This window comes from Rhinoraja longicauda, chromosome 15 (assembly GCF_053455715.1).
Source record: "Rhinoraja longicauda isolate Sanriku21f chromosome 15, sRhiLon1.1, whole genome shotgun sequence".
Classification (NCBI taxonomy): domain Eukaryota; kingdom Metazoa; phylum Chordata; class Chondrichthyes; order Rajiformes; family Arhynchobatidae; genus Rhinoraja; species Rhinoraja longicauda.
Window position 1 is genome coordinate 26,528,859 of NC_135967.1, and position 23,126 is coordinate 26,551,984.

At 42.0% G+C, this 23,126-nt stretch overlaps 1 protein-coding gene across 1 annotated transcript; it reads right to left on the bottom strand.

Annotated features, from left to right (window-relative positions):
* Nucleotides 1-14,517: 14,517 nt before the first annotated feature.
* On the bottom strand, nucleotides 14,518-21,251 carry rps4x (ribosomal protein S4 X-linked). Its single transcript, XM_078412322.1, has 7 exons — nucleotides 21,206-21,251; nucleotides 20,658-20,735; nucleotides 18,498-18,678; nucleotides 17,570-17,667; nucleotides 15,871-16,042; nucleotides 14,806-14,963; nucleotides 14,518-14,679 (listed from the first exon to the last, which is right to left on the bottom strand). The coding sequence occupies exons 1-7, from the start codon at nucleotides 21,206-21,208 to the stop codon at nucleotides 14,581-14,583; spliced, it is 789 nt and encodes a 262-aa protein (XP_078268448.1). The 5' UTR covers nucleotides 21,209-21,251; the 3' UTR covers nucleotides 14,518-14,580.
* Between the last annotated feature and the right edge of the window lie 1,875 nt (nucleotides 21,252-23,126).

The window sequence follows — 23,126 nt, forward strand, 5'->3', positions numbered from 1 at the left end:
TCCAGCACTCTCTTGAATGCATTCAGAGAATTGGCGTCCACTGCCTTCTGAGGCAGAGAATTCCACAGATTCACAAAGTTTTTCCTCATCTCAGTTCTAAATGGCCTACCCCTTATTCTTAAACTGTGGCCCCTTGTTCTGGACTCCCCCAACATTAGGAACATGTTTCCTGCCTCTAACGTGTCCAACCCCTTAATAACCTTATACGTTTCGATAAGATCGCCTCTCATCCTTCTAAATTCCAGTGTATACAAGCCTAGTCGCTCCAGTCTTTCAACATATGATAGTCCCGCCATTCCGGGAATTAACCTAGTAAACCTACGCTGCACGCCCTCAATAGCAAGAATATCCTTCCTCAAATTTGGAGACCAAAACTGCACACAGTACTCCAGGTGCGGTCTCACTAGGGTCCTGTACAACTGCAGAAGGACCTCTTTGCTCCTATACTCAACTCCTCTTGTTATGAAGGCCAACATTCCATTGGCATTCTTCACTGCCTGCTGTACCTGCATGCTTCCTTTCAGTGACTGATGCACTAGGACACCCAGATCTCGTTGTACGACCCCTGTTCCTAACTTGACACCATTCAGATAATACTCTGCCTTCCTATTCTTACCACCAAAGTGGATAACCTCACACTTATCCACATTAAACTGCATCTGCCATGCATCCGCCCACTCACACAACCTGTCCAAGTCACCCTGCAACCTCATAGCATCTTCCTCACAGTTCACACTACCACCCAGCTTTGTATCATCTGCAAATTTGCTAATGGTACTTTTAATCCCTTCATCCAAGTCATTAATGTATATTGTAAATAGCTGCGGTCCCAGCACCGAGCCTTGCGGTACCCCACTAGTTACTGCCTGCCATTCTGAAAGGGACCCATTTATCCCCACTCTTTGCTTTCTGTCTGTCAACCAATTTTCTATCCATGTCAGTACCCTACCTCCAATACCATGTGCACTAATTTTGCCCGCTAATCTCCCATGTGGAACCTTGTCAAAGGCTTTCTGAAAGTCAAGGTACACCACATCCACCGGCTCTCCCCCGTCAATTTTCCTGGTTACATCCTCAAAGAATTCCAGAAGATTAGTCAAGCATGATTTCCCCTTCGCAAATCCATGCTGACTCGGAACGATCCTGTTACTGCTATCCAAATGCTCCGCAATTTCGTCTTTTATAATTGACTCCAGCTTCTTCCCCACCACTGATGTCAGACTAACTGGTCTATATTTTCCCGTTTTCTCTCTCCCTCCTTTCTTAAAAAGACGCTTGGCATTCAGGCTAAAGAGTTTAATCTTAGTTTCATCAGACCAGAGAATCTTGTTTCTCATGGTCTGAGAGTCCTTTAGGTGTCTTTTGGCAAACTCCAAGCGGGCTGTCATGTGCCTTTTACTGAGGAGTGCCGTCCGTCTGGCCACTCTACCATAAAGGCCTGATTGGTGGAGTGTTGCAGATATAGTTGTCCTTCTGGAAGGTTCTCCCATCTTCACAGAGGAACTCTGGAGCTCTGTCAGAGTGACCATCGGGTTCTTGGTCACCTCCCTGACCAAGGCCCTTCTCCCCCGATTGCTCAGTTTGGCCGGACGGCCAGCTCTATGAAGAGTCATGGTGGTTCCAACGTTCTTCCATTTAAGAATGACGGAGGCCACTGTGCCCCTTGGGACCTGCAATGCTGCAGAAATTGTTTTATACCCTTCCCCACATCTGTGTCTCGACACAATCCTGTCTCTGAGGTCAACGGACAATTCCTTCGTCTTCCCAGCTTGGTTTTTGCACTGACCTGCACTGTCAACTGTGGGACCTTATATAGGCAGGTGTGTGCCTTTCCAAATCATGTCCAATCAATTTAATTTACCACTGGTGGACTCCAATCAAGTTGTAGAAACATCTCAAGGGTAATCAATGGAAACAGGATGAACATAAGTGTCATAGCAAAGGGTCTGAATACTTATGTAACTGTAATATTTCAGTTATTTCTTTTTAATTACTTTGCAAAAAATTCTAAACCCCTGTTTTCACTTTTTTATTATGGGGTATTGTGTGTAGATTGATGATTTAAAAAAAAGAATTTAATCCATTTTAAAATAAGGCTGTAATGTACCAAAATGTGGAAAAAGTGAAAGGGTCTGAATACTTTCTGAATGCACTGTATGAGGTGCAGTTCACAGCCTGCTACACCACATGCTCAGACTTTGTCAGTGGTCATGGCAGCTGAAGACTTTGAAAGATTAAAAACATTCAAAAGACATTAAAAATCAAAGGAACAATTTAAAAATCTAAGTATTGTTAAAAGTAAAATACAAAAACAAATTCTGTCTAAAAATGTAAGTTATCTTCCTCACTTGCTTCATTTCCTCTCCATTAAAGGGAATGGATTCACTGTTGTATATCCAGTGCGTATTCATGCAGGCAGATTCCTCGGGGTAATCGCTGGGGGATTACAGCAAGTACATGCTCTGATGCTGGTCTCCATGTGGAAAGTCACCAGTGGACTTTGGCCAGCAAATTGGATGAAGGGATTAAAAGTACCATTAGCAAATTTGCAGATGATACAAAGCTGGGTGGTAGTGTGAACGGTGAGGAAGATGCTATGAGGTTGCAGGGTGACTTGGACAGGTTGTGTGAGTGGGCGGATGCATGGCAGATGCAGTTTAATGTGGATATGTGTGAGGTTATCCACTTTGGTGGTAAGAATAGGAAGGCAGATTATTATCTTAATGGTGTCAAGTTAGGAAAAGGGGACTTCCAAAGAGATCTGTGTGTCCTAGTGCATCAGACACTGAAAGGAAGCATGCAAGTACAGCAGGCAATGAACAAAGCCAATGGAATGTTGGCCTTCATAACAAGTGGAGTTGAGTATAGGAGCAAAGAGGTCCTTCTGCTGTTGTACAGGGTCCTAGTGAGACCGCACCTGGAGTACTGTGTGCAGTTTTGGTCTCCAAATTTGAAGAAGGATATTCTTGCTATTGAGGGCGTGCAGCGTAGGTTTACTAGGTTAATTCCCGGAATGGCGGGACTGTCATATGTTGAAAGACTGGAGCGACTAGGCTTGTATACACTGGAATTTAGAAGGATGAGAGGGGATCTTATCGAAAAATATAAGATTATTTACGAGTTGGACACGTTAGAGGCAGGAAACATGTTCCCAATGTTGGGGGAGTCCAGAACCAGGGGCCACAGATTAAAGAATAAGGGGTAGGCCATTTAGAACGGAGATGAGGAAAACCTTTTTCAGTCAGAGAGTTGTGAATCTGTGGAATTCTCTGCCTCAGAAGGCAGTCGAGGCCAATTCTCTGAATGCATTCAAGAGAGAGCTAGATAGAGCTCTAAAGGATAGCGGAGTCAGGGGTTATGGGGAGAAGGCAGGAACAGGGTACTGATTGAGAATAATCAGCCATGATCACATTGAATGGTGGTGCTGGCTCAAAGGGCCGAATGGCCTACTCCTGGACCTATTGTCTATTGTCTATAAATTGGAAACTGCTTTGTGCACAAGCCACAAATGTCTTGACACTAATGGGAAGGAGGCAAGTGCCAGCAGTTCAGCTGCAACTCTGCCTTAGAAACATTTCTTCTGCCAGGATCAATTTGTGGAGCTGCAATTACCACTTTTTTCCAGGACCTATCTGTAGAATTACTATTACCACAACTGTCTATCCTATTCTCAGTTCTGACAGGACTGCTGCAGATTTACAATCACTGCACATTTCGGAGCCCATCTCCGATATTGCAATTCCCACTCTTGGCAAGTTCAGTCTGTAGTTAGAATCACCACTCTTGCCAGGACACATCTGAGGAATTACAATTCCTACTCCCGACAGAACCCAGCATTTTGGGTCTATCTTTAATATAAACCATCATCTGCAGTTTCTTCCTACACGGCACCTGTTTGTTGAGTTGGCTTTGTCACCCTTGTCAGTATCTGATTGTTGAGATACAATTCCCACTGCTGCCAGGACCTTCCTGTGCAGTTACAACTTCTAACTTACCAGGACCTTTCTGAAGAGTCCCAACTTCCATCTTGCCTATTCCTTTTCTCCAGAGATGCTACTGGATCTGCTGAGTTACTCCAGCTTTTTGTGTCTATCTTTCTGCACAATTACAACTCCTGTCCCTGCCAGGCCTTGCTGCCCAATTATAACTTCCATAGCTGCCAAGAGCCAACGATAGAATTACAACCATCACTCCTGCCTGGAAAATATGTGTAATTTCTACAATTCTTCAGTTATGGTGTATGAATAGTAGAATTATAATATGGTTACAGCACTACCAGAACAACTTCAACCCAGAGACTATTTCTCCTCGTGAATGCTACTATGGAACCTGCAGGCAGTGAATTTTAGATTCCAACTGCACATTGTCCAAAAACATGTATTTTTTAAAACAAAATAAATATTTATTTCCACTCCATGGGCTAAATAATCACTTACTGAATTTTGTCTTCTGCACCTCTGCCTCTCCAGGTCTCTGGATGTCATTATCCAGGGTCTCCAGGGGGGTGAATAACTAAAGGAAGGAATGGCGTTAAAAGCAAATGGAAGAGTAAAAACAGATGGTTTATCTCGCTGTCTCCACTGTCAGAGGATCAAAAAAGCAGCAGAGTGAGGAAATCTCGCCTTCATAGCACAGAAAGTCACAGAAATGTTCTATGTTTTGATGGGCATGCCCCAAGGACACAAAAGGCACAGAATGGGAACAACTGCATTCTTACAGCACTGAACCTCGGAATATTTGAATTAAAAATAAAGTTTTGTTCAAACACCATCATCCACTCAGTTTTACCGTAGTCCGTTTCATATTCCAACAAACACTGGACAAAACAGTTGTCAGATCAGTAATCTGAACACTCATTTCCAATGAAAGGTTAAACTGAAATGTAACCTCAACTCTGTTTCTCTCATCACAGATATTGTTGATCTATTGGGTATTTCCAAAACTTTCTATTTCTATTTCAAATTTCCAGCTTCAGTCAGATTTAGTGTTTTATAATATTAGAGTTATATTTAAATTAACTGTAGCAGATAAGATAGGAGGAGCCTATACTGCTTTTTTTTCTAGTCAGCTACAGACAGATTCAGGCACAGTTATGATTCACATCATGGTCCAATTAGTCTGCTACCAATTGTTGGCGAGGCTTACATATTCAGTTGGAAAAATATATTAGACTGCAACTAAAACTTTGAATCATTCCCCAAGCAACGACTTAAAAAAAAGAAATTATATTTAAAAGCACATTAATGTGCTTGTCAAGCTGCAGCAAGTAAGAATTTAATTGTTCTCTTTCTAGTGCATATGACAATTAAACACTCTTGACTGAAAGATATGATTTGCATTGGTTGAAGAACATTGTTAGACATAAAAGGACTAATAAACTTAAACCTAAAGAGGGTGCCCTTTTTAACCATTCTAACCAACAAAGTAAAATAATCAGCTGTAATCAATTAGGTACATTTTCTGATCATTGCAAACTACCTTACAACTGAGTTCCATTTTCAGCTGATATTTAATGAAAATTAGTAAATACATATGAATTGTGATTCCAACATTTCTCTCAAAGACCTTCCTCTCTAGATAGCATAATTGCAATTTACCTGGCTTGGATTTCACAAATCGGTCGATTTTGAGTGAGTCTTAGATCCTGTGTTGGACTGTAGAAGATGTTCTGAACAGACAACAAAGCCACTTCCATAACTGCAAGCAGATCTTGCCCACATCCGAACAAACTCCCAACTTTTCAACAAGAGGAAGCTTACTGCAAGTCTCTCTGAACCCTTTCTCTCTGCTGGCAAATCTTTGACTAGTTCAGATTCTGTGTGCTACAGAACTGGAATTTTATAACTTCTTTGAGAAAGGAGATCATGAATAATTCCTGTTGTGTACTGGCATCCCTGGGGATTCAGTGTGAAATTTAACACAGTTGAATAAACAGGAGCCCAGTAAGAGAAAGGCTTTCAGAAGAGGGGGTGAGAAAGAAAATGTGAAGAGGAAAATTTAAGCACTATCTGTGACAAAACACCAAGCTTTAGGGTAGAGCTGTTACATACAATTAATGAGGGCATTAGGGGGCTATTTGCTGTTTAAAGCAAGGGGTGGGGGGGAGGTGGAAGTTCAAATAACCTATTTTTCCTGCAGGCAAGTCCAGGATCAAAATGTAAAAAGGCACATCTAGGCTTCTTCTTAGTCACTCCCACAGGGCTGAGAATGACATGTTTCTCCTTTTGCATTTCTTGGGGTTCTGAGGTGACTAATGATGGGGCTGTGGAATCACCAACTCTGCCACAAGTAGTTCAGGCACTGAGTGGGTATAAATAATCATAACAATGAGAGGAGGCATAACCTACTCATCTGCTACAGCTTGTTCTCTCATTCAATAAGATAATGGCAATCTTTTGGTTTAGCAAAGCTTTCCTGAACCAACCTTCACATCACTGATCCATTTTATTATCCTAAAACCTCTTCATTTCTGATTGGGAAGTGTGGGTAGAAGGTGATGTGCTCCATCTGCTGTTTGCACTGGACTTTAGAGTGTTCTGATGAATTAGACAATGTTCTCACTCCATCCTGAATGCTCCTACATTTTGAATGAGGTTTCCAAAAGTTCATGCGGATTTTAAACGAAAATCTCTGAATGTGTTTAGTTTAGAGATACTGCGAGGGAACAGGCCCTTCGGCCCACATGGTCCACGCCAACATTAACACTACCCTACACACACTAGGGTCAATGTTACATGTTGTTCCAAGACAATTAACCTACAAACCTGTACTCCTTTGGAGTGTGGGAGGAAACTGAAGATGTCGGAGAAAACCCACGCGGATCACGGTGAGAACTTACAAACACCGTACAGACAAGCACCGAACAGGGGGCTCTGGCGTTGTAAGGCAGTAGCTCTACCGCTACGCCACTGTGCCGCCATAATGGCAAGTGGTTGACAAAATGTATTTTCTCACTGCACCCATTTCTTTACAGCGTTAATTGCGATTCATATTAGAAAATCATCCTGTTACAACCAAGAATAATAATGAGATCTTCTGAGATTTGTATCTGCATTAAACTCGTGGTCGACCCTTCAATGCATGGTTGGTCCATAATGCCTTAGGCATTGATTTTACCACAATACTAATTTGGTATATATCAGTTAATGTGGTGACAACACTTAAATCAATAGTAGTCTCATATTTCACTCCCTGATCAAACAGAGATAAGGAAAAGCAGGTGCTGGCATTATAATTTATATCATAATCTACTCTAATAACTTATTGAACACTTTAATTGTATGGAGAAATAGTGTGTCTATTAACAGAATTTTGTTTGCCTGAGTTTACTAATCCAGGATTACCATGGTGAGGAACATTATTTTATTGAGCTGCCGATAACTACTGTTCAATGGGTCATAACACAAAGCTGCATTCCACCACACATGGAATAAACAGACCCTGCACCCAGCAACAAGCAGGAATGTTCAACCCCATAATATTCCTTTTAAGTAACCTCCGCATGTGAGAAACATAAGCAAATGGAGCAGAGCAGGATATCCAGCACCTCAAAAACAAAAAAGAATGAATTAATGAATAAGTGTATTGGCCAAGTATGTACACATACAAGGAATGTGTCTTGGTGCTCCGCTCGTAAGTAACAACACGAACATACAGTAAACAATTAAGAGTAAAGCATAAAACATTAAAACATTAAGAATACAACATTACAGTTTAAACATGTGAGTGAAATAAACCAGAGCAAAAAGAGGCTACAGACTTTTGGTTATTGAGTAGAGCTACTACTCGCGGAAAAAAAGCTGTTTTTATGTCTGGCTGTGGCGGCTTTGACAGTCCAGAGTCGCCTTCCAGAGGGAAGTGCTTCAAAGAGTTTGTGGCCAGGGTGAGAGGGGTCAGGGATAATCTTGCCCGCTCGCTTCCTGGCCCTTGCAGTGTACAGTCCGTCAATGGGGAGAAGGTTGCAGCCAACAACCTTCTCAGCTGATCAAATGATTCGTTGCAGCCTCCAGATGTCGTGCTTGGTGGCTGAGCCAAACCAGACCATGATGGAGAAGGTGAGGACAGACTCTACGATGGCAGTATAGAATTGGACTATCATTGCCTGTGACAGGTTGTGTTTCCTCCGCTGCCACAGGAAGTACATCATCTGTTGGGCCTTTTTGACTGTGGAGTCGATGATGGCCCCCCATTTAAGGTCCTTGGAGATGATAGTTCCAAGGAACTTAAATGACTCCACAGATGTGACTGTGGTGTTGTTGATAGTGAGTGGGGGGAGGGGGAGCTCTCATAAAGTCTACAATCAGTTCCACTGTCTTAAGAGCATTGAGCTCCAGGTTGTTACGATGGCACCAGGACGCCAGCTGTGTCACTTCGTCTGTCGGCAGATTCCTCCCCATCCTGGATCAGTCCAATCGGGGTTGTGTTATCTGTAAACTTGAGAAGCTTGACAGAGGAGTCTGTGGAGGTGCAATCCTTGGTGTAGAGAGAGTAAAGAAGAGGGGAGAGTGTGCAGCCTATGCTGAGGGTCTGCTGGTCCGAGATGTGCTTTCTCAGCCTCACATGCTGCTTTCTGTCTGTCAGGAAGTTGATGATCCATTGACAGAGGGTTCAGGCACAGTCAACTGGGAGTTTGGAGCGTAGTAGCTCTGGAACAATGGTGTTAACTGCAGAGCTAAAGTATGCAAACAAAATCCTTGCATAGGTTCCCTGGCGGTCTAGGTGCTGGAGGATGAAGTGCAGGCCTAGGTTGACTGCGCCATCCACCAATCTATTGGCCCGGTATGCAAACTGCAGAGGGTCCAACAGGGGGTTTGTGATGGGCCAGCATCTTTCAAAGATCTTCATGACTACAGAGGTCAGTGCGACAGACCTGTAGTCATTAAGATCAGTGTTTGTTGTCTTTTTGGGTACAGGGACAATAGTGGAGACTTTGAAGCAGGCAGGGACAGTACAGGTTTGTCGGGACTGGTTGACAATGTCTATGTAGACCGGTGCCAGTTGTTCGGCACAGAGCTTGAGGGTAGAGAGACAGCATAATTTTCAGAATAAAAAGAACCCCTGCACATTTACACAATAAAGTTAAGAAACCACATTCGTTTAGTGAGTTCAGAATATTCCAAACCATTTAATTATTTACACATACTGTGGCTGTTATATTACATTCCGTTTGTATGAAGCTTCCCCCTGCTAACAACACTGCTCTTCTTTAAATGATGCCAAGAGTCTTCTTACCATAACCCACAGTAACAAAGCCTATATTATTGCTAAACTGGCTGGAACAGAAGCCTGAGAGGCAAGAGTGCTACCACTGAATCTAAACCAGCACACAAAGATCAGGAAGGTCATAGATTACATTCTTTCTTCCTTTTCCACATTTGTGGTAACAACATAAATGAAGTTTGCAAAAGGCTTTTTCTCTTGCTATACTGAGGTGCAAATGCAATTATCTTCAGACATCTCAAGAGTGAGGCAATCTGTAAACTCTATCTCTTAATACTAACTCATTAAGCAGGAATGAACCTTTTCACATGCAATCCACCAGGATCTCAGCTGGGTTCTGTTATGTTTACATTGGATAGTTGAGCAGTCTTTAAACATTCACTCCTTCAAAACTAGTATCAAAGCAGCTTCAAAGAGACTAAACACTAATTATCCTGTAATCTGAACCTCCCTGGTGCCTCACTGAGAACCGTATCCACCAGCAGATTGTATCAATTAATTCTCACCATTAAATATATCTTCACAGATTAGGAAAGACCGTTAATGGGGATGGCCCTACTAGATGTGTAGTAATCAGGAAACCAGAAATTGGTCTAATGCTCAAAACTGAACTATTTGTCCTTATCCAAGAAATAAAAGTTAAAATCTTCCCAAAACTGCATGAAAATATTGGTGAAACTATTAAATACCAAGTAAAAAAACAGCCAGCAGTCTCCCAAAAACGTAATCCTTGCATAGAGAATAATCGTGCTGGTCACAAAGAAATAACATTCTAAATTTAATACATGCTGAAAGCCCACCCAACGGTCAAAAAATGACACAAACCAAACATTTCAGTGTGTATTTTTAAATTCATTCAAAGATTAGAACGCTGAGAAGACAAGATTTCATTTCTTGAGTAGCAAACTTTGTCAGTTCATTTTCCAGTATTTTGGAGATTTTCTAGCAATAAAATCAAAGATACTTTACTTCAAAAAGTTTTGAATATATCATTGGAATTTCAATCTATAAATAGTCCAAGAACAGTATTTTTAATAGGAATTTAACATCAGGTACATAATCTTAATTTGCTGATTGAAATTTCCCCACCTACGAAGGAGTAGGAGGAGGTTAGTGGAGCAAGTGGTTTGTGTGTGATCGGGGATCAAGGCAGCAGTTTCATGCTTTAGAGTTGCAAGGTCAGCCCTTTTCATAGAATCTTGGAATCAGAGACATGCAGCACAGAAACAAGCCCTTTTGGTCAACTTTCTCCATGCTGACCATTTACATGAATCCCATTTGTCCACATTGGACTCATATCTTCTCTGCTTTCTTGTCCAAATACTTGGCCCCCAAACATGTTTAAAATGTTGTAATTATATCCACCTCCTTTGGCAGCTCATTTCAGATATTGACCTCCCTTTGCATTCAAAACACTCTCAGATCTTATTTTTTTTCCCTCGCCCTAAACCTGTACCCTCTGGTTCTAGGTCTCTCTGACCTGGGAAAATGATTCTGACTATCTTATCTATGAACCTAATTTTATAAACCTCTACGTTAGCCTTCATGGACCCAAACCAGCCAATCTCTCTTTGCAACTACAGACTATCATTCCAGGCGACTTCCTGGTGAATTTCTTCTGACCTCTCCTATTTCAACCACATCCTTCCCTAGTGTAACAACCAGAAGTGCACAAAATATTCAATTGTGGACTAACTTATGTTTTATACAACCGCAAGATGACGTCCCAGCTCTTACATTCAATGCCTCGGCCTATGAAGGCAAACATACCAAATGTCGTTTTCACTACCCGATCTTCCTGTCACCATTTTCAGAGACTATGGATTTGCACCCTAAAGTCTCTCTGTACATCATTGCTCCCTAGTTCCTGCTCTTTACTCTGCATGCCCTCCCTTGAAGACCCAAAAGTGCACGTCTCACATGTGTCTGGATTCAATTCCATCTGCCACCAATTTTGGTGGGAAAATACCTTGTTCACTGAAGTCATGGACACTGCAGAAAATCTACATTTTCTGCAATTGGGCCAGAATGTTGATTGATTTTCTACATCTTCACTTTTCCTGCAAAAAAAGATTAAATTGCAGCTTTGGAACAACTTTGTGTGGGGTTGGGGGATGGGGACTGATCTGAACATCAGGAGGGAAATAATGACTTTCTCCCCTTGTATATGCTTGGAATGGCAGGGAAGGCCTGGAATTTGAAGACTGAGGCATTGGAAGCTAGAAAGTTATTTTCAGTTTTGTGGGGCAGAGGGGATCGATTGGATATGGACTGCAGATCAGGAACTTTCTGAGTAACCAAAGATGCAGGTAAGTATTTGACTTACGAGATGGATATTAGTTTCAAGATTGTACTGTGGCAACAGTGCAGAAATCTTGGCCAAGGTAAATTGGCCCACATTCCCCCATAGTGCTCCGAAAGGCATATTGTATGAGGAATGTGCATAAATTGCTTCAAGGATTTTGCACTTTGATAATGAAATGAATATAATCATACCATTCCATGAAGATATTTCAAATGCATAATGCTGGGGAAAAAACTGCAATTGAACATCTAGATTTAATGCTGGTGCTCATTCCAAGAATAAAGCTGCCCTGCAAGGAAAAGCCTTAGGGCATCCAGGTCTGAGAGCAACTGGTTTGTCAAAGGAACAAGAAACAAAAGATCCCCTGCCCACACATTCTCTGCCACACTTCACCCCTTTGACATTTGTAACTTGAAGTATCTCGAGAACCTCTTGTAGAATCAGACATTTCAAGAATAAGTAAAGCAAAAGGTTTTTGCTGGAGTTTAAGCATCAAAATGGCATTTAATAATTAACATTAAAATCTGCCAAATCTGAGGACTGCGAACCAAGGACTGTTCCCAGGTGCACACGATGAGTCAGCCATCAACAGCCAGATCAACTCAGCTAATGACACACTTTGGTCTACTGGAAACTTGTGGGTCTTTCAGTGTAAGGAGATATCCATAACTAAATGCTGACGAGCACAATCCTAGATGCAGGAGTACATGCTGAGGGAAGCAGTTAAGTACAAAGTAGCTGTGGTAAATACGTTATAGGCAAGGACCTTTGATTAAGGCTCTGTACTATTATATAGTGAGGGTTCTGTGTAACAGCTTCTCAAATACTCAGTCTGAAGAAGTGTTCCGACCCAAAATATCACCTATCCATTTTTATCCAGAGATGTTGCCTGACCTGCTGAGTTATTCCAGCACTTTGTGTCTTTTTTCCTAAGCCAGCAAGTGCAGTTCCTTGTGTTGACTTGAGTGTATTGCTTGAGGTAAGGAGTAGCATTAATACATTCCAGGAAAATATATAGATTTGATGTACAATAAAATTAGGTAAAGACAGACCAATTGCATTTCTTCCATACAGTATATTATGAATAAAGTATATATTTTAAATATTAAATTGCAAATTACAATTTGTTTTTGTCAGTTCAGTTGATCCAACTTTCAAATGCATTCCAAAGAATTTGCTTGTGCTTTTGGAAAATTAAAATGCAATTTCTCTTCTAACCATGTCAATTTGGATATATTTTCTGTAACTGGAAATAAATCCACCATAATCACAATTAACATTCCAAGTGGGTTCTTTCAGGAGATGTGTAGTTTATATTGTTGTTCATTAATAATGTCAGCATTTTCTTACAATGAAGGATAATGTTCTTGCATTAATACAGCAGCGTGTATTATTGCTGTATCAGTTGTGTGTGCTGCATTCCTGAACAGGTTAGTCATAGATCAAATCTCATACTATTACTAAAAGTGAAATTCTAATTTACGATTCTCAGTTAATGTTTTAAGATTAGGTAAAACTTATCCATTCATCAAAAGGCAATGCATCACATGCAGGTTGTTAATTTACTCACTCCTGTAATTGCCCTCCTTAATTCAAAAAGCCATGAGTCTAGATTTGATCAAAAATCTTGACACAGAACAAGAGTTGGGCATGTTGCTGAAAAAAAAGCTATTTAAAGGCAGATAAATAATTTTAAATGCAGGACAATTCAAGTTAATGACCGTTTTACCATTGCCATTCCTTTCCAAATAGTGCAATAAGTCCATGTTGATAAATATTAAAATAAAGCATAGGTCAGCATTGAATATGAAGATGCCATTTAATTATGTGCAATCTAGTTAAAATAATAGACACTGAACCTCCCATTTAATTACTGAAGCTCCAATGGTTCCAATGATAAAACCAATTCTCCAGAACGTGATTTTGTAATTCAATGTGTCAAGTCAAATTCTATATTTTTGTTAGCCAAAAAAATCCAATAAAAATTGCTTGGGGAGTGGAATTAAAGATTATTATTTGAATCGTAGTGTTATACAGCAAGGAAACATGTCATTCTGCCCAACTCATCCACACTGACCACTATGCACCCCTCTATTAATCCCATCATCCAACACTTGATCTATAACCTTCCATGCCATGGCAATTCAAGTGCTCAACTTTACACCCAAGGGCTGTCAGAAACCCTAACCTCAGATACATGCCATTTTCTGGGTGAAGATCCTCCTCACATCGCATCTCAGTCACTTTCCCCATATCCTATATCTATATCCTTTAGTTGTTATCTACTTTTGACATGGGGAATTTTCCAGCAGTCTATTCCATCTGTACCCCCCATGATTTTATATACTTTCATGTCCCCAAACATTAATCTTCTTTTTTAAATTCCTTGATTTCCTGAATCCTTTCAATTCAAATTCTCATTTCTTGCCTTGAGCAAAATGGTGGATACAGAATGATGTAGGTGCAGAATGAATTTAATTTACATCCTTAAATCCCTGTCCATAAAATCCAGCAATTTATGAATGAAAATGGGAAACTTTTTCCAGCCCGGGTCCTACATTATTGGTACCACACTGAGCTCACAAGCATTTTCCCCAATCCCAGCCACAGCTGCAAAGCTATGCCAAAATACCACCCCTGAACCATTCATATATCTAACCCCATTCCTGTCCATGCTCTGTCCACAAACCTGAAACTCAGTAGTGAGCAGCTTCAGTCACAGATCTATAACCCCATCATCCACACCTGGGAAAATAAGTTGTTTGGGACTCCAAATCTGACTGTTGCAACGACAGTTCGGTCTCCCCACTGTATGCTAAAGGGCGGGCCATTGAGTGTTTCCATCAAGGTGCTCCATAGAATAGTTGTTAAAGGTTTTATATATTCCACACTCCTCTATCAATGCCATTGCAGTTCTGCAAGCCGCTACTTTTATCTTGTACATCTGTAGTGTTGATGACAGTGCATTTGTACAAAGAAAACTACACACGGTGTATACATAAAGGTTCTTTTTAATTGTTTTGCATTGTGTCACCTCCACTGTTGATTTCACATGTTTAGCCGCTCTGTTTCGCAGCCAGCCTCTTGTCTCTCTCTTCAGCAATGGTAAGGCGGATACCCTTCCCACGAGGCAGGGAAACCCATGGCTTGTTACCCTGAGTGAGAGAAAACAAGTCATACATAAGTCAACAATTATTTCTGTGGTCTAGTTTCAGTAACAACATGACCCTCAATGATCACTATTTCTGATTAATATCAAACTTGACTGATTCAAAACTCACCTTTCCAATAACAAAAATGTTGGAAAGCCTGGTAGCAAAGCTATTTCCATTAGCATCCTTCACGTGAACAACATCAAAAGACCCAGGATGCCTCTCCCGGTTTGTGATTACTCCAATACGGCCCAAGTTAGCACCTCCTATCACCATACACAGGTTAGCTGCAAGTACAAAGAAATGCAGGGAGACAAACTTTTTAATTTCTTTTAAAAAATAGATGCCAAAATTACTGTTAACCTTGTATCCTGTATTACATTGCACACAACTTTACTTCATGCCAACTCTCACTGAAAATGCCAAAAATATGGCAAAGCACCCAGACCATTTTATGGCTTGTGGGTTAATTTGCCTCTAAATTGCTCCTCGTGCACAGTGAGTGAATGCATAAGTAGGAATAACATAGAGTAGTGCAAATTAATGATTGATACCGTGGATTTGGTGGGCCAAAAGGCTCACTTCCATGCTGTATCTTTCAATGACTTCATGATATCATTAGATATATTCTGTATCAAAGCAATTGATATATCTAACCAGAGAATTTCAAAAAAAATCATGAAGGGGAAACCTGTACTGTTCTTCCGTATTCTTTTCAGTACAGGTTTGCTAGAAAATAGAACATTATTCTTTTGCCTGGAAGAAACGTTCCCCCCCCCCAAAAAAAAACAGTAAGGACTCTTTATTTAAGCTTCTGCCTTGTCAAACACTTTTTAAACCATATGTCCAGCCTTCCCCAAATGCTCAGTCAGAAGAGATGGCCACGAGCATCATGATTATAAAAGTGAATTTGTGCCATTGCCAGAAATCCAAATTAAAAATAGTAAATGCTGGAAGTACTCAGCTGATCAGAACATTGAGAGGAATTGATAAATCTTTCAAATAAGTTTAAAATTATTCTTTTCTAAATTGATCATGAGGTTATCGACCCAGCAGAAGCCTGAGTTTCTCTAAATTGTTTCATTGACCAGCAATGTGGAATTTCTTTATCTACACATGCTGCACATTTGAGCATTTTCTGTAAATCTCTTTCAACTCAAAATATTGTCCATTCTATTGCAACAATCCAGGTACCTGTGTCAAACTTAATGAAGTCTGTGATCTTGCCAGTATCCAGATCAATCTGCACAGTATCGTTGACCTTGATTAGAGGATCCGGATAGCGAATAGTTCGGGCATCATGTGTAACAAGGTGTGGGATTCCCTTAGTGCCCACTCGAATCCTCCTCACTTTGCACAGTTTGTACTGCAAAATAAATGAAAATAATTCATTACTCACAAACATCAAATGGGGAAAGATCTTAAAACTACACAGTTGAGATGTCTTCCCGTGGACCTTTTGACAACTGTGCAACATTGCCCCTACTCCTGTACAAAACTATTAGGATATTATATTATTTTATTATACTATATAAAAAGGAATTTAAGGATATTGGGGGGAAAGGTGGTCACTATTAAGCATAGTGTGATTGATTCACCAAAGGTTTTTAGTTTGTTTACTGTCACGTGTACCAAGGTAGTGACAAACTTTTGTTGCTTGCAATCCAGTCAGCAGAAAAACAATACATGATTACAACGACTCATTCAGTGCATAGATACATGATAAGGGAATAAAGTTTCGTGCAAGGCAAAGCCAGCAAAGTCCAATCAAGGATAGTACGAGGGTCACCAGATTCAGTTGCCTGATAACAGTAGGATGATTCAGTTGCCTGATAACAGCTGGGAAGAAACTGTTCCTGAATCTGAAGGTGTGCGTTTTCACACTTCTATACCTTTTGCCTATTGGAAGAAGGAAGAAGAGGGAGTGGCCTGGATGTGACTCGTCCTTGATTTTGCTAGGATCATTTGACTTGTATGCAGCAGACCTGGCCTTAATCTGTGAATGCACTTCGCGGTACATCACATCCTTCTTGGGCACAATTCAATTCTCCCTCACTAGAACTGCTGGGTTCAACAGTCCTGTGTGACTCGCCCAAATTTAGGAGGTGGAGAACTATTGAACTGCTGATAAGTTCCAGATAAATGAAAATTGATCTTTTCATTACAAGTAATTTTATACCACAATTTCATGCTATCTTTAAATCAACTCTTTTCATCTCTTAAAGGAGAACTGGGCCCCGAAACAGTTCTCTCTGAACAAACATAATAAAAAGGCAGGCAGGCCTATCTACTTCTATTTTATGTCAACACCAAGTACACCCTGCACCAAATTGCACTTCCCAACACCACCGGCCATTTAACATTCAGCATATTTTTTAGTGCACATTGAAACATAGATTTCCAGACTATTCTGAGGGTCAGAAGTCAGTGAATCTGACCTTTTGCTCCTCCCCTGAAAAACACAACTACTTCTTAAAGTACGAAACAAAAACAATTTAGAGAAACTCAGAGGCTTCTGCTGGGTCGATAACCTCATGATCAATTTAGAAAAGAATAATGCTGACAGCTTTGCAGCCTTTCAACATAAGCCACAGCAATGATGGCAGCCCAGGATACAAGCCTTTGCTCACACTTCATGTATCCAGCTCATATTCAATTGAAATCCATGAAAGATGATCCAAACTCCCCGAACCTCTTGCTGGTCATTCCATACTTTGACCAAAGATTAGCTTTCTTAGCATAAAGCATTTAAAAAAAAACACTGCCAACAACCAACAGTAGACAGAACTGTTTTGCACAAATGAGAAGTGGGTTGTTTCAAAAAGAGCACAATATTCAGGTTTCTCTTGAACACATCATGCCACAGCATAACAATCCACAATGGAACAGCTACCTTTGCCTCCTCAACAGTGATTCTATGCACAGCAAAACGACCTTTTGTATCGTAGATCAGACGGAAATGCTCATTTGTCTTATCAATGCTGATGACATCTGAAAATTAATAAAAACATACACAATTTTAGAAACCACTCCAGAATTCCTAGTGTAGGGACATACAAGCTTCCACCCTCCCCCAATTCATGACAGTGTCCATTATTTAGTAATGCATTATTTAAATAATCTAGCAACACATCAACCAGAGATATCCAAACCATACATTGAGTCTGCAGTATAATATAATAGTCAAAGGTGAATTCTTCAGGTGCCCTCTTAGTTAGTCTGAATTTAGACAGACTCAATCAAGTGTTTGAGCACCTTTGCTATTATAAATTATCGGACAATACATATTAACAAATATAATTTGACACTAAGCCACATTAAAAATGCATCATAACCAAAGACCAAAAGCGTTGCCGAAGGGATACATTTTAAGAAGTATCTCAAGGAATGGAAGCAATGAAAGGGGATATTTACAGAGTTTAGCTTGTCAGATTACGCATTACTAATGTAATGATGATTAGGGCAGAATAGTGGTGTAGAGATTAGAAATGAAGTGAAAGCCATTATGCAGGAACTTGAAACAAGGGATAAAAAATATTCAAGCACAAGCCAGTGCAGAAGCAAAATACAACAGGTCAGGAAGCAAAAATTTCCGAAACAGAACTTTAAACATGGCCAACGGATATTTGGAGGGCCTCGAGTTCAGGGGTTTTAGCCTCTGAAATATGCAATTTGATCTTATTTACAAGAAATAGCAAGCAATAGTATTGAGAAGCTCTTAGAAACTGAAACATGCCAAAGACAATGCACAAGTTAAACAAAGCATGCAAACGACACCAATTGCATTTAGAGACCCAGGTATGGTAAATCCTCTTGCTTACCCATGAATCCAGCAGGATAAGTGATATCTGTGCGGACTTTACCATCAATCTTGATGAATCGCTGCATGCAGATTTTCTTCACCTCATCCCCTGTCAAGGCATACTTCAGTCGATTTCTGAGGAAAATGATGAGGGGAAGACATTCCCGCAGTTTGTGGGGACCAGTCGATGGACGTGGAGCCTAAAAAAATCAAACAAATTAGTTCAACATAAATCAGAATTTCAAAAAACAAATGTTCCAATAAAAATCTGAAAATAACTATACAAACTATGTTATTTAGTTTTTTTCTTTAACCAACATACTATATTTCATTATACACCATCTTTCTCTGCCTTCAAGTATGCAGCCTTACAAACGTCATTAATAGTGCTGTGAATCGGCAGATCTCAAAAGTGGTTGTTATTATACTCTCAGCACTGCACCTCTCTCCATATAAACCTTCCTCCTTTTGTTCTGTCCCTCTACCCACATTTTCTGTATCGACAGAACTTTTCCCAGTTCTATTGAAAGGTCACCAAAAGGTTAAATATTTCTCAGTGCTGAACTGATGATTATTTGCGATTTTTTGTTTTTAAAACACAATGACAGAAACAACTCATCCTGCTTTACTGTAACCCAAGTGGTATACACCGGAAGATTACAATGGAGATTACAACCTACAATGGAGAAACATTACTTGTACTTGTTAAACACAAATGTTATTTATGTATTATACAGATCCACCACCAATTTCCCAGGACTTCCTTTAATCTGGATTATCCATTGGCGGGTCGAATTTGCTCCCTGCAGACAGGGCGCTGGAATTCATGGCCCGGCCAGAGCCTGCGATTCAGTTCCCATACCCAACTTCCGAGGCCAGGGCCACGGTGGTGCAGGGGGCTCTATCCCAACTACGGGTGCTGTCTGTGTGGAGTTTGTGCATTCTCCCCATGACTTTTTTTTCTAAAAGATCTTCAGTTTCCTTCCGCACTCCAAAGACATACAGGTATGTGGTTTAGTGGCTTGATGTATGTGTAAATTGTCCCTCGTGTGTGCAGGATAGTGTTAATTTGTGGGGATCGCTGGTCGGTGTGGACTCGGTGGGCTGAAGGCCCTGTTTCCACTCTGTATCTCTCAACTAAACCAGACCGATCAGTAGGCTGAATGCGTCCCCTGCAGCTGGGACCTTAGAATCCCGGCCAGGCTAAAGCCAGCGGATTCCCATAGCCGACTTTACAGATGGGTATCTTAGCCTCCCAGCAGTCTAAGCAGACCATTCCTGCTGAGTTACTCCAGCACTGTGTGTCTTTCCTTAGGGCTTAATGAAAAAGAGCTTACTTATATTTTACAGTTCCTTTTTCTTGCTTTGGTACACAGGAGACCACTAAAGTGGCTCTGGTTAGATTTCAAAAGATATTCCTGCAAAGCTTTTAAGGTTATGGATACCAGAGGTGGAGGGATTTAAATCAGCTCACTTAAATGCTGGAATTGGAAGACAATGGAGACAGGGAGTGTAGCCAGGCTGGATGAAGTTGAGGAGAAAAGGATGGCCAAGGATCTAGCCTGACAAAATAATATAGCGGAATCACAGAGGGGGAGCAGTGAGGGAGGATGTTGCTAAACTCTCGTCAGAGAGAGGAGAACTTCTTTAAAGTAGACATACCATCAGGAGATTTTGCAATGGAACAGACAAAATGTGTAGGAAAGAAATGCAGATGTTGGTTTAAATCGAAGGTAGACAAAATGCTGGAGTAACACAGTGGGACAGGCAACACAAAAACTGACCATTTTGTCAGTATTTTCCAGGTAAGAACATACATGTTGTATGTGACAAGTGTATGTTGAGGCTTGCTTGTCCTCCAGAACGCTCGAGCGACTTTGCTTCACACCCTGACCGACCATGCAAGGGCCCCATAGCTGGGATGGAAACAGTCCTTGATTATGTTGGCTGCTCTCCTGATATAGCATGTCTGGTCCGTGTGATGGAACAGGCTACATCCACAACTCTTTACAATTTGTGGGCAAAGCTGTTCCCAAATCAAGTTGTCATGTTTATCGTCAGTATGCTTTCCACAACAGTATTAAAACGGAGTACATAGTACAAACATGTACCAACACCATCTCCCCAAATAAAAAACACATTCCAGCTTGGCTGTGCTGTCACATCACTTGGTACTTACAAATACACCGGTCAGTTTATCCAGCATCCAGTGGCGAGGAGCCGCCAGGCGCTTCAGGTGTTTCTTCGGGCCGCGGGCCTACATTGACAAGAGAATTGTGTTTAGTTCCTGGTTACAGCACGACGACCGCCCCGCCGATCGCACTCACCTCGGTCCCCCACTCCCTGCCTGGACCAACGCTGTCGCCGAGTCCTGCCTCGCAGGAGGCGATAACATCCCGCCGCAACCTGAAACTCCGGGCCGGTCCCGGGCCTTCAGCGCGTAAACATTGAGCCACAACACTTGAATGCACCTCAAGCCGACACTTCCATCTTATATCAGGATGCGGTGGAGCCGCGGCCTAGCGCCGGGCCCCGAGCCACAGCCGCTGCTACCCGCCACATATAAAGCGAAAATATCCGACATCGTGCACCCCGCTCGGATAAATGCGCCCCGGACCCGGTTCCCCAGCTGATGGTAAGCCGATATCAATGACTCTGGTTTGATTTGCCCGGGTTACGGGGTGGATGTTGCCGGATTGCCGCCCGCGGCCCGGCCGCCGCCCTCACCATCTCTGTGTCTGCGGGGAAAAGGAGCGCTCTCCCACAATGCACCGCTCACCAGGCTCAGCGCGCATGCGCGCGCCGCCGCCCGGGCAAGGTTCTGAAGAAGGGTCTCGACCCGAAACGTCACCCATTCCTTCTCTCCCGGGGTGCTGCCTGGCCTGCTGAGTTACTACAGCATTTTGTGAATAAATACCTTCGATTTGTACCAGCATCTGCAGTTATCTTCTTATAGTACAAGGTTCCTTTAGTCCGGCGCCTCAGATGGTGGCGGACCAGCGGCTGCTCTGCGCGTTACCAAAGTTAACAGCCAAGCGCAATGTATTGCACGCTCTTCTAGGGCCCTTGCACGGCAGGTCATAAGGTCAAAGGACGCACGGAGTCGCTCAAGCATTCTGGAGGACAATACACTCATCTATCATCCATCCATACACTTGTCACACACGCAACACGTACGTCAGTTACTCAAGCATTTTGTCTACCTTCGGTTTAAACCAGCATCTGCACTTCTTTCCTACGACGAGAGAGGTGAACTTCTTCAAAGTAGACATACCTTGGGGAGATTTTGCAAGCCGTTACAAGCCGGCTTTGTATCAGTCCAGCGGTGCCACACTGACAACGCTGAACGCTTGTGTAAAGAGGAGCTGCAGATGCTGGTTTCAACCGAAGATGAGACACAAAAAATCTGGAGTAACTCAGCGAGTCAGGCATCTGAAACGCTGAACACTTACTGCACAGCGAGCCTTCAGAGTTCATTAGAGCTACTCCTTACTTACATCCTCCCACACCCCAGCTCTATAGTGTGCTGTGGGCCACCAGGTTTACACTGCGTTTCTCATCACGATGATTAATCTAGTACTTTATCGGCACCGCGGTCGTCACATTGGAAATGACGCCAGTGGAAACGGAGACGCGAGAGAGCAGAGAGTTTAACTTTCACGCAAAAACAAACGAGTATCTCTGCAGTACAAGACGTGGAACATTTTGGCTCCTGTTCAAAATACCTCGGGTTTACCTCTGGGCTGCCAATGCCCTTCCAGAGCTGGATACACTACAGCGACTCTGGGCTGAGGCGCCAGAAGGAATGCGACCACTCTGGATAGATGCCCCACTTAATATCCACAACCCATCAACGCCATAATTACACGGTGTATCCTGGAGCAAGACGGCCAGATCCAGAGTCTGTCTGACCTCTTCCCTCTCGTGTCTTGCCATCTATGAATTTTCTGGGAATTTGAAGCTTATAACAGGTTGTCCTCCACAATGTGTAGGGAGGAACTGCAAATGCTGGTGTCAACCGAAGAGATCCTAGGGTGACGGAGGAACTGAAGAAGATTCACATTAGGCAGGAAATGGTGTTGGGTAGACTGATGGGACTGAAGGCTGATAAATCCCCAGGGCCCGATGGTCTGCATCCCAGTGTACTTAAGGAGGTGGCTCTAGAAATTGTGGACGCATTGGTGATCATTTTCCAATGTTCTATAGATTCAGGATCAGTTCCTGTGGATTGGAGGGTAGCTAATGTTATCCCACTTTTTAAGAAAGGAGGGAAGATGCTGGAGTCAATTATGAAAGACGAAATTGCGGAAGAATTTGGATAGCAGTAACAGGATCGTTCTGAGTCAGCATGGATTTACGAAGGGGAAATCATGCTTGGCTAATCTTCTGGAATTTTTTGAGGGTGTAACTAGGAAAATTGACAGGGGAGAGCCGGTGGATGTGGTGTACCTCGACTTTCAGAAAGCGTTCGACAAGGTCCCACATAGGAGATTAGTGGGCAAAATTAGAGCACATGGTATTGGGGGTAGGGTACTGACATGGATAGAAAATTGGTTGGCAGACAGAAAGCAAAGAGTGGGGATAAATGGGTCCCTTTCAGAATGGCAGGGAGTGACTAGTGGGGTACCGCAAGGCTCGGTGCTGGGAC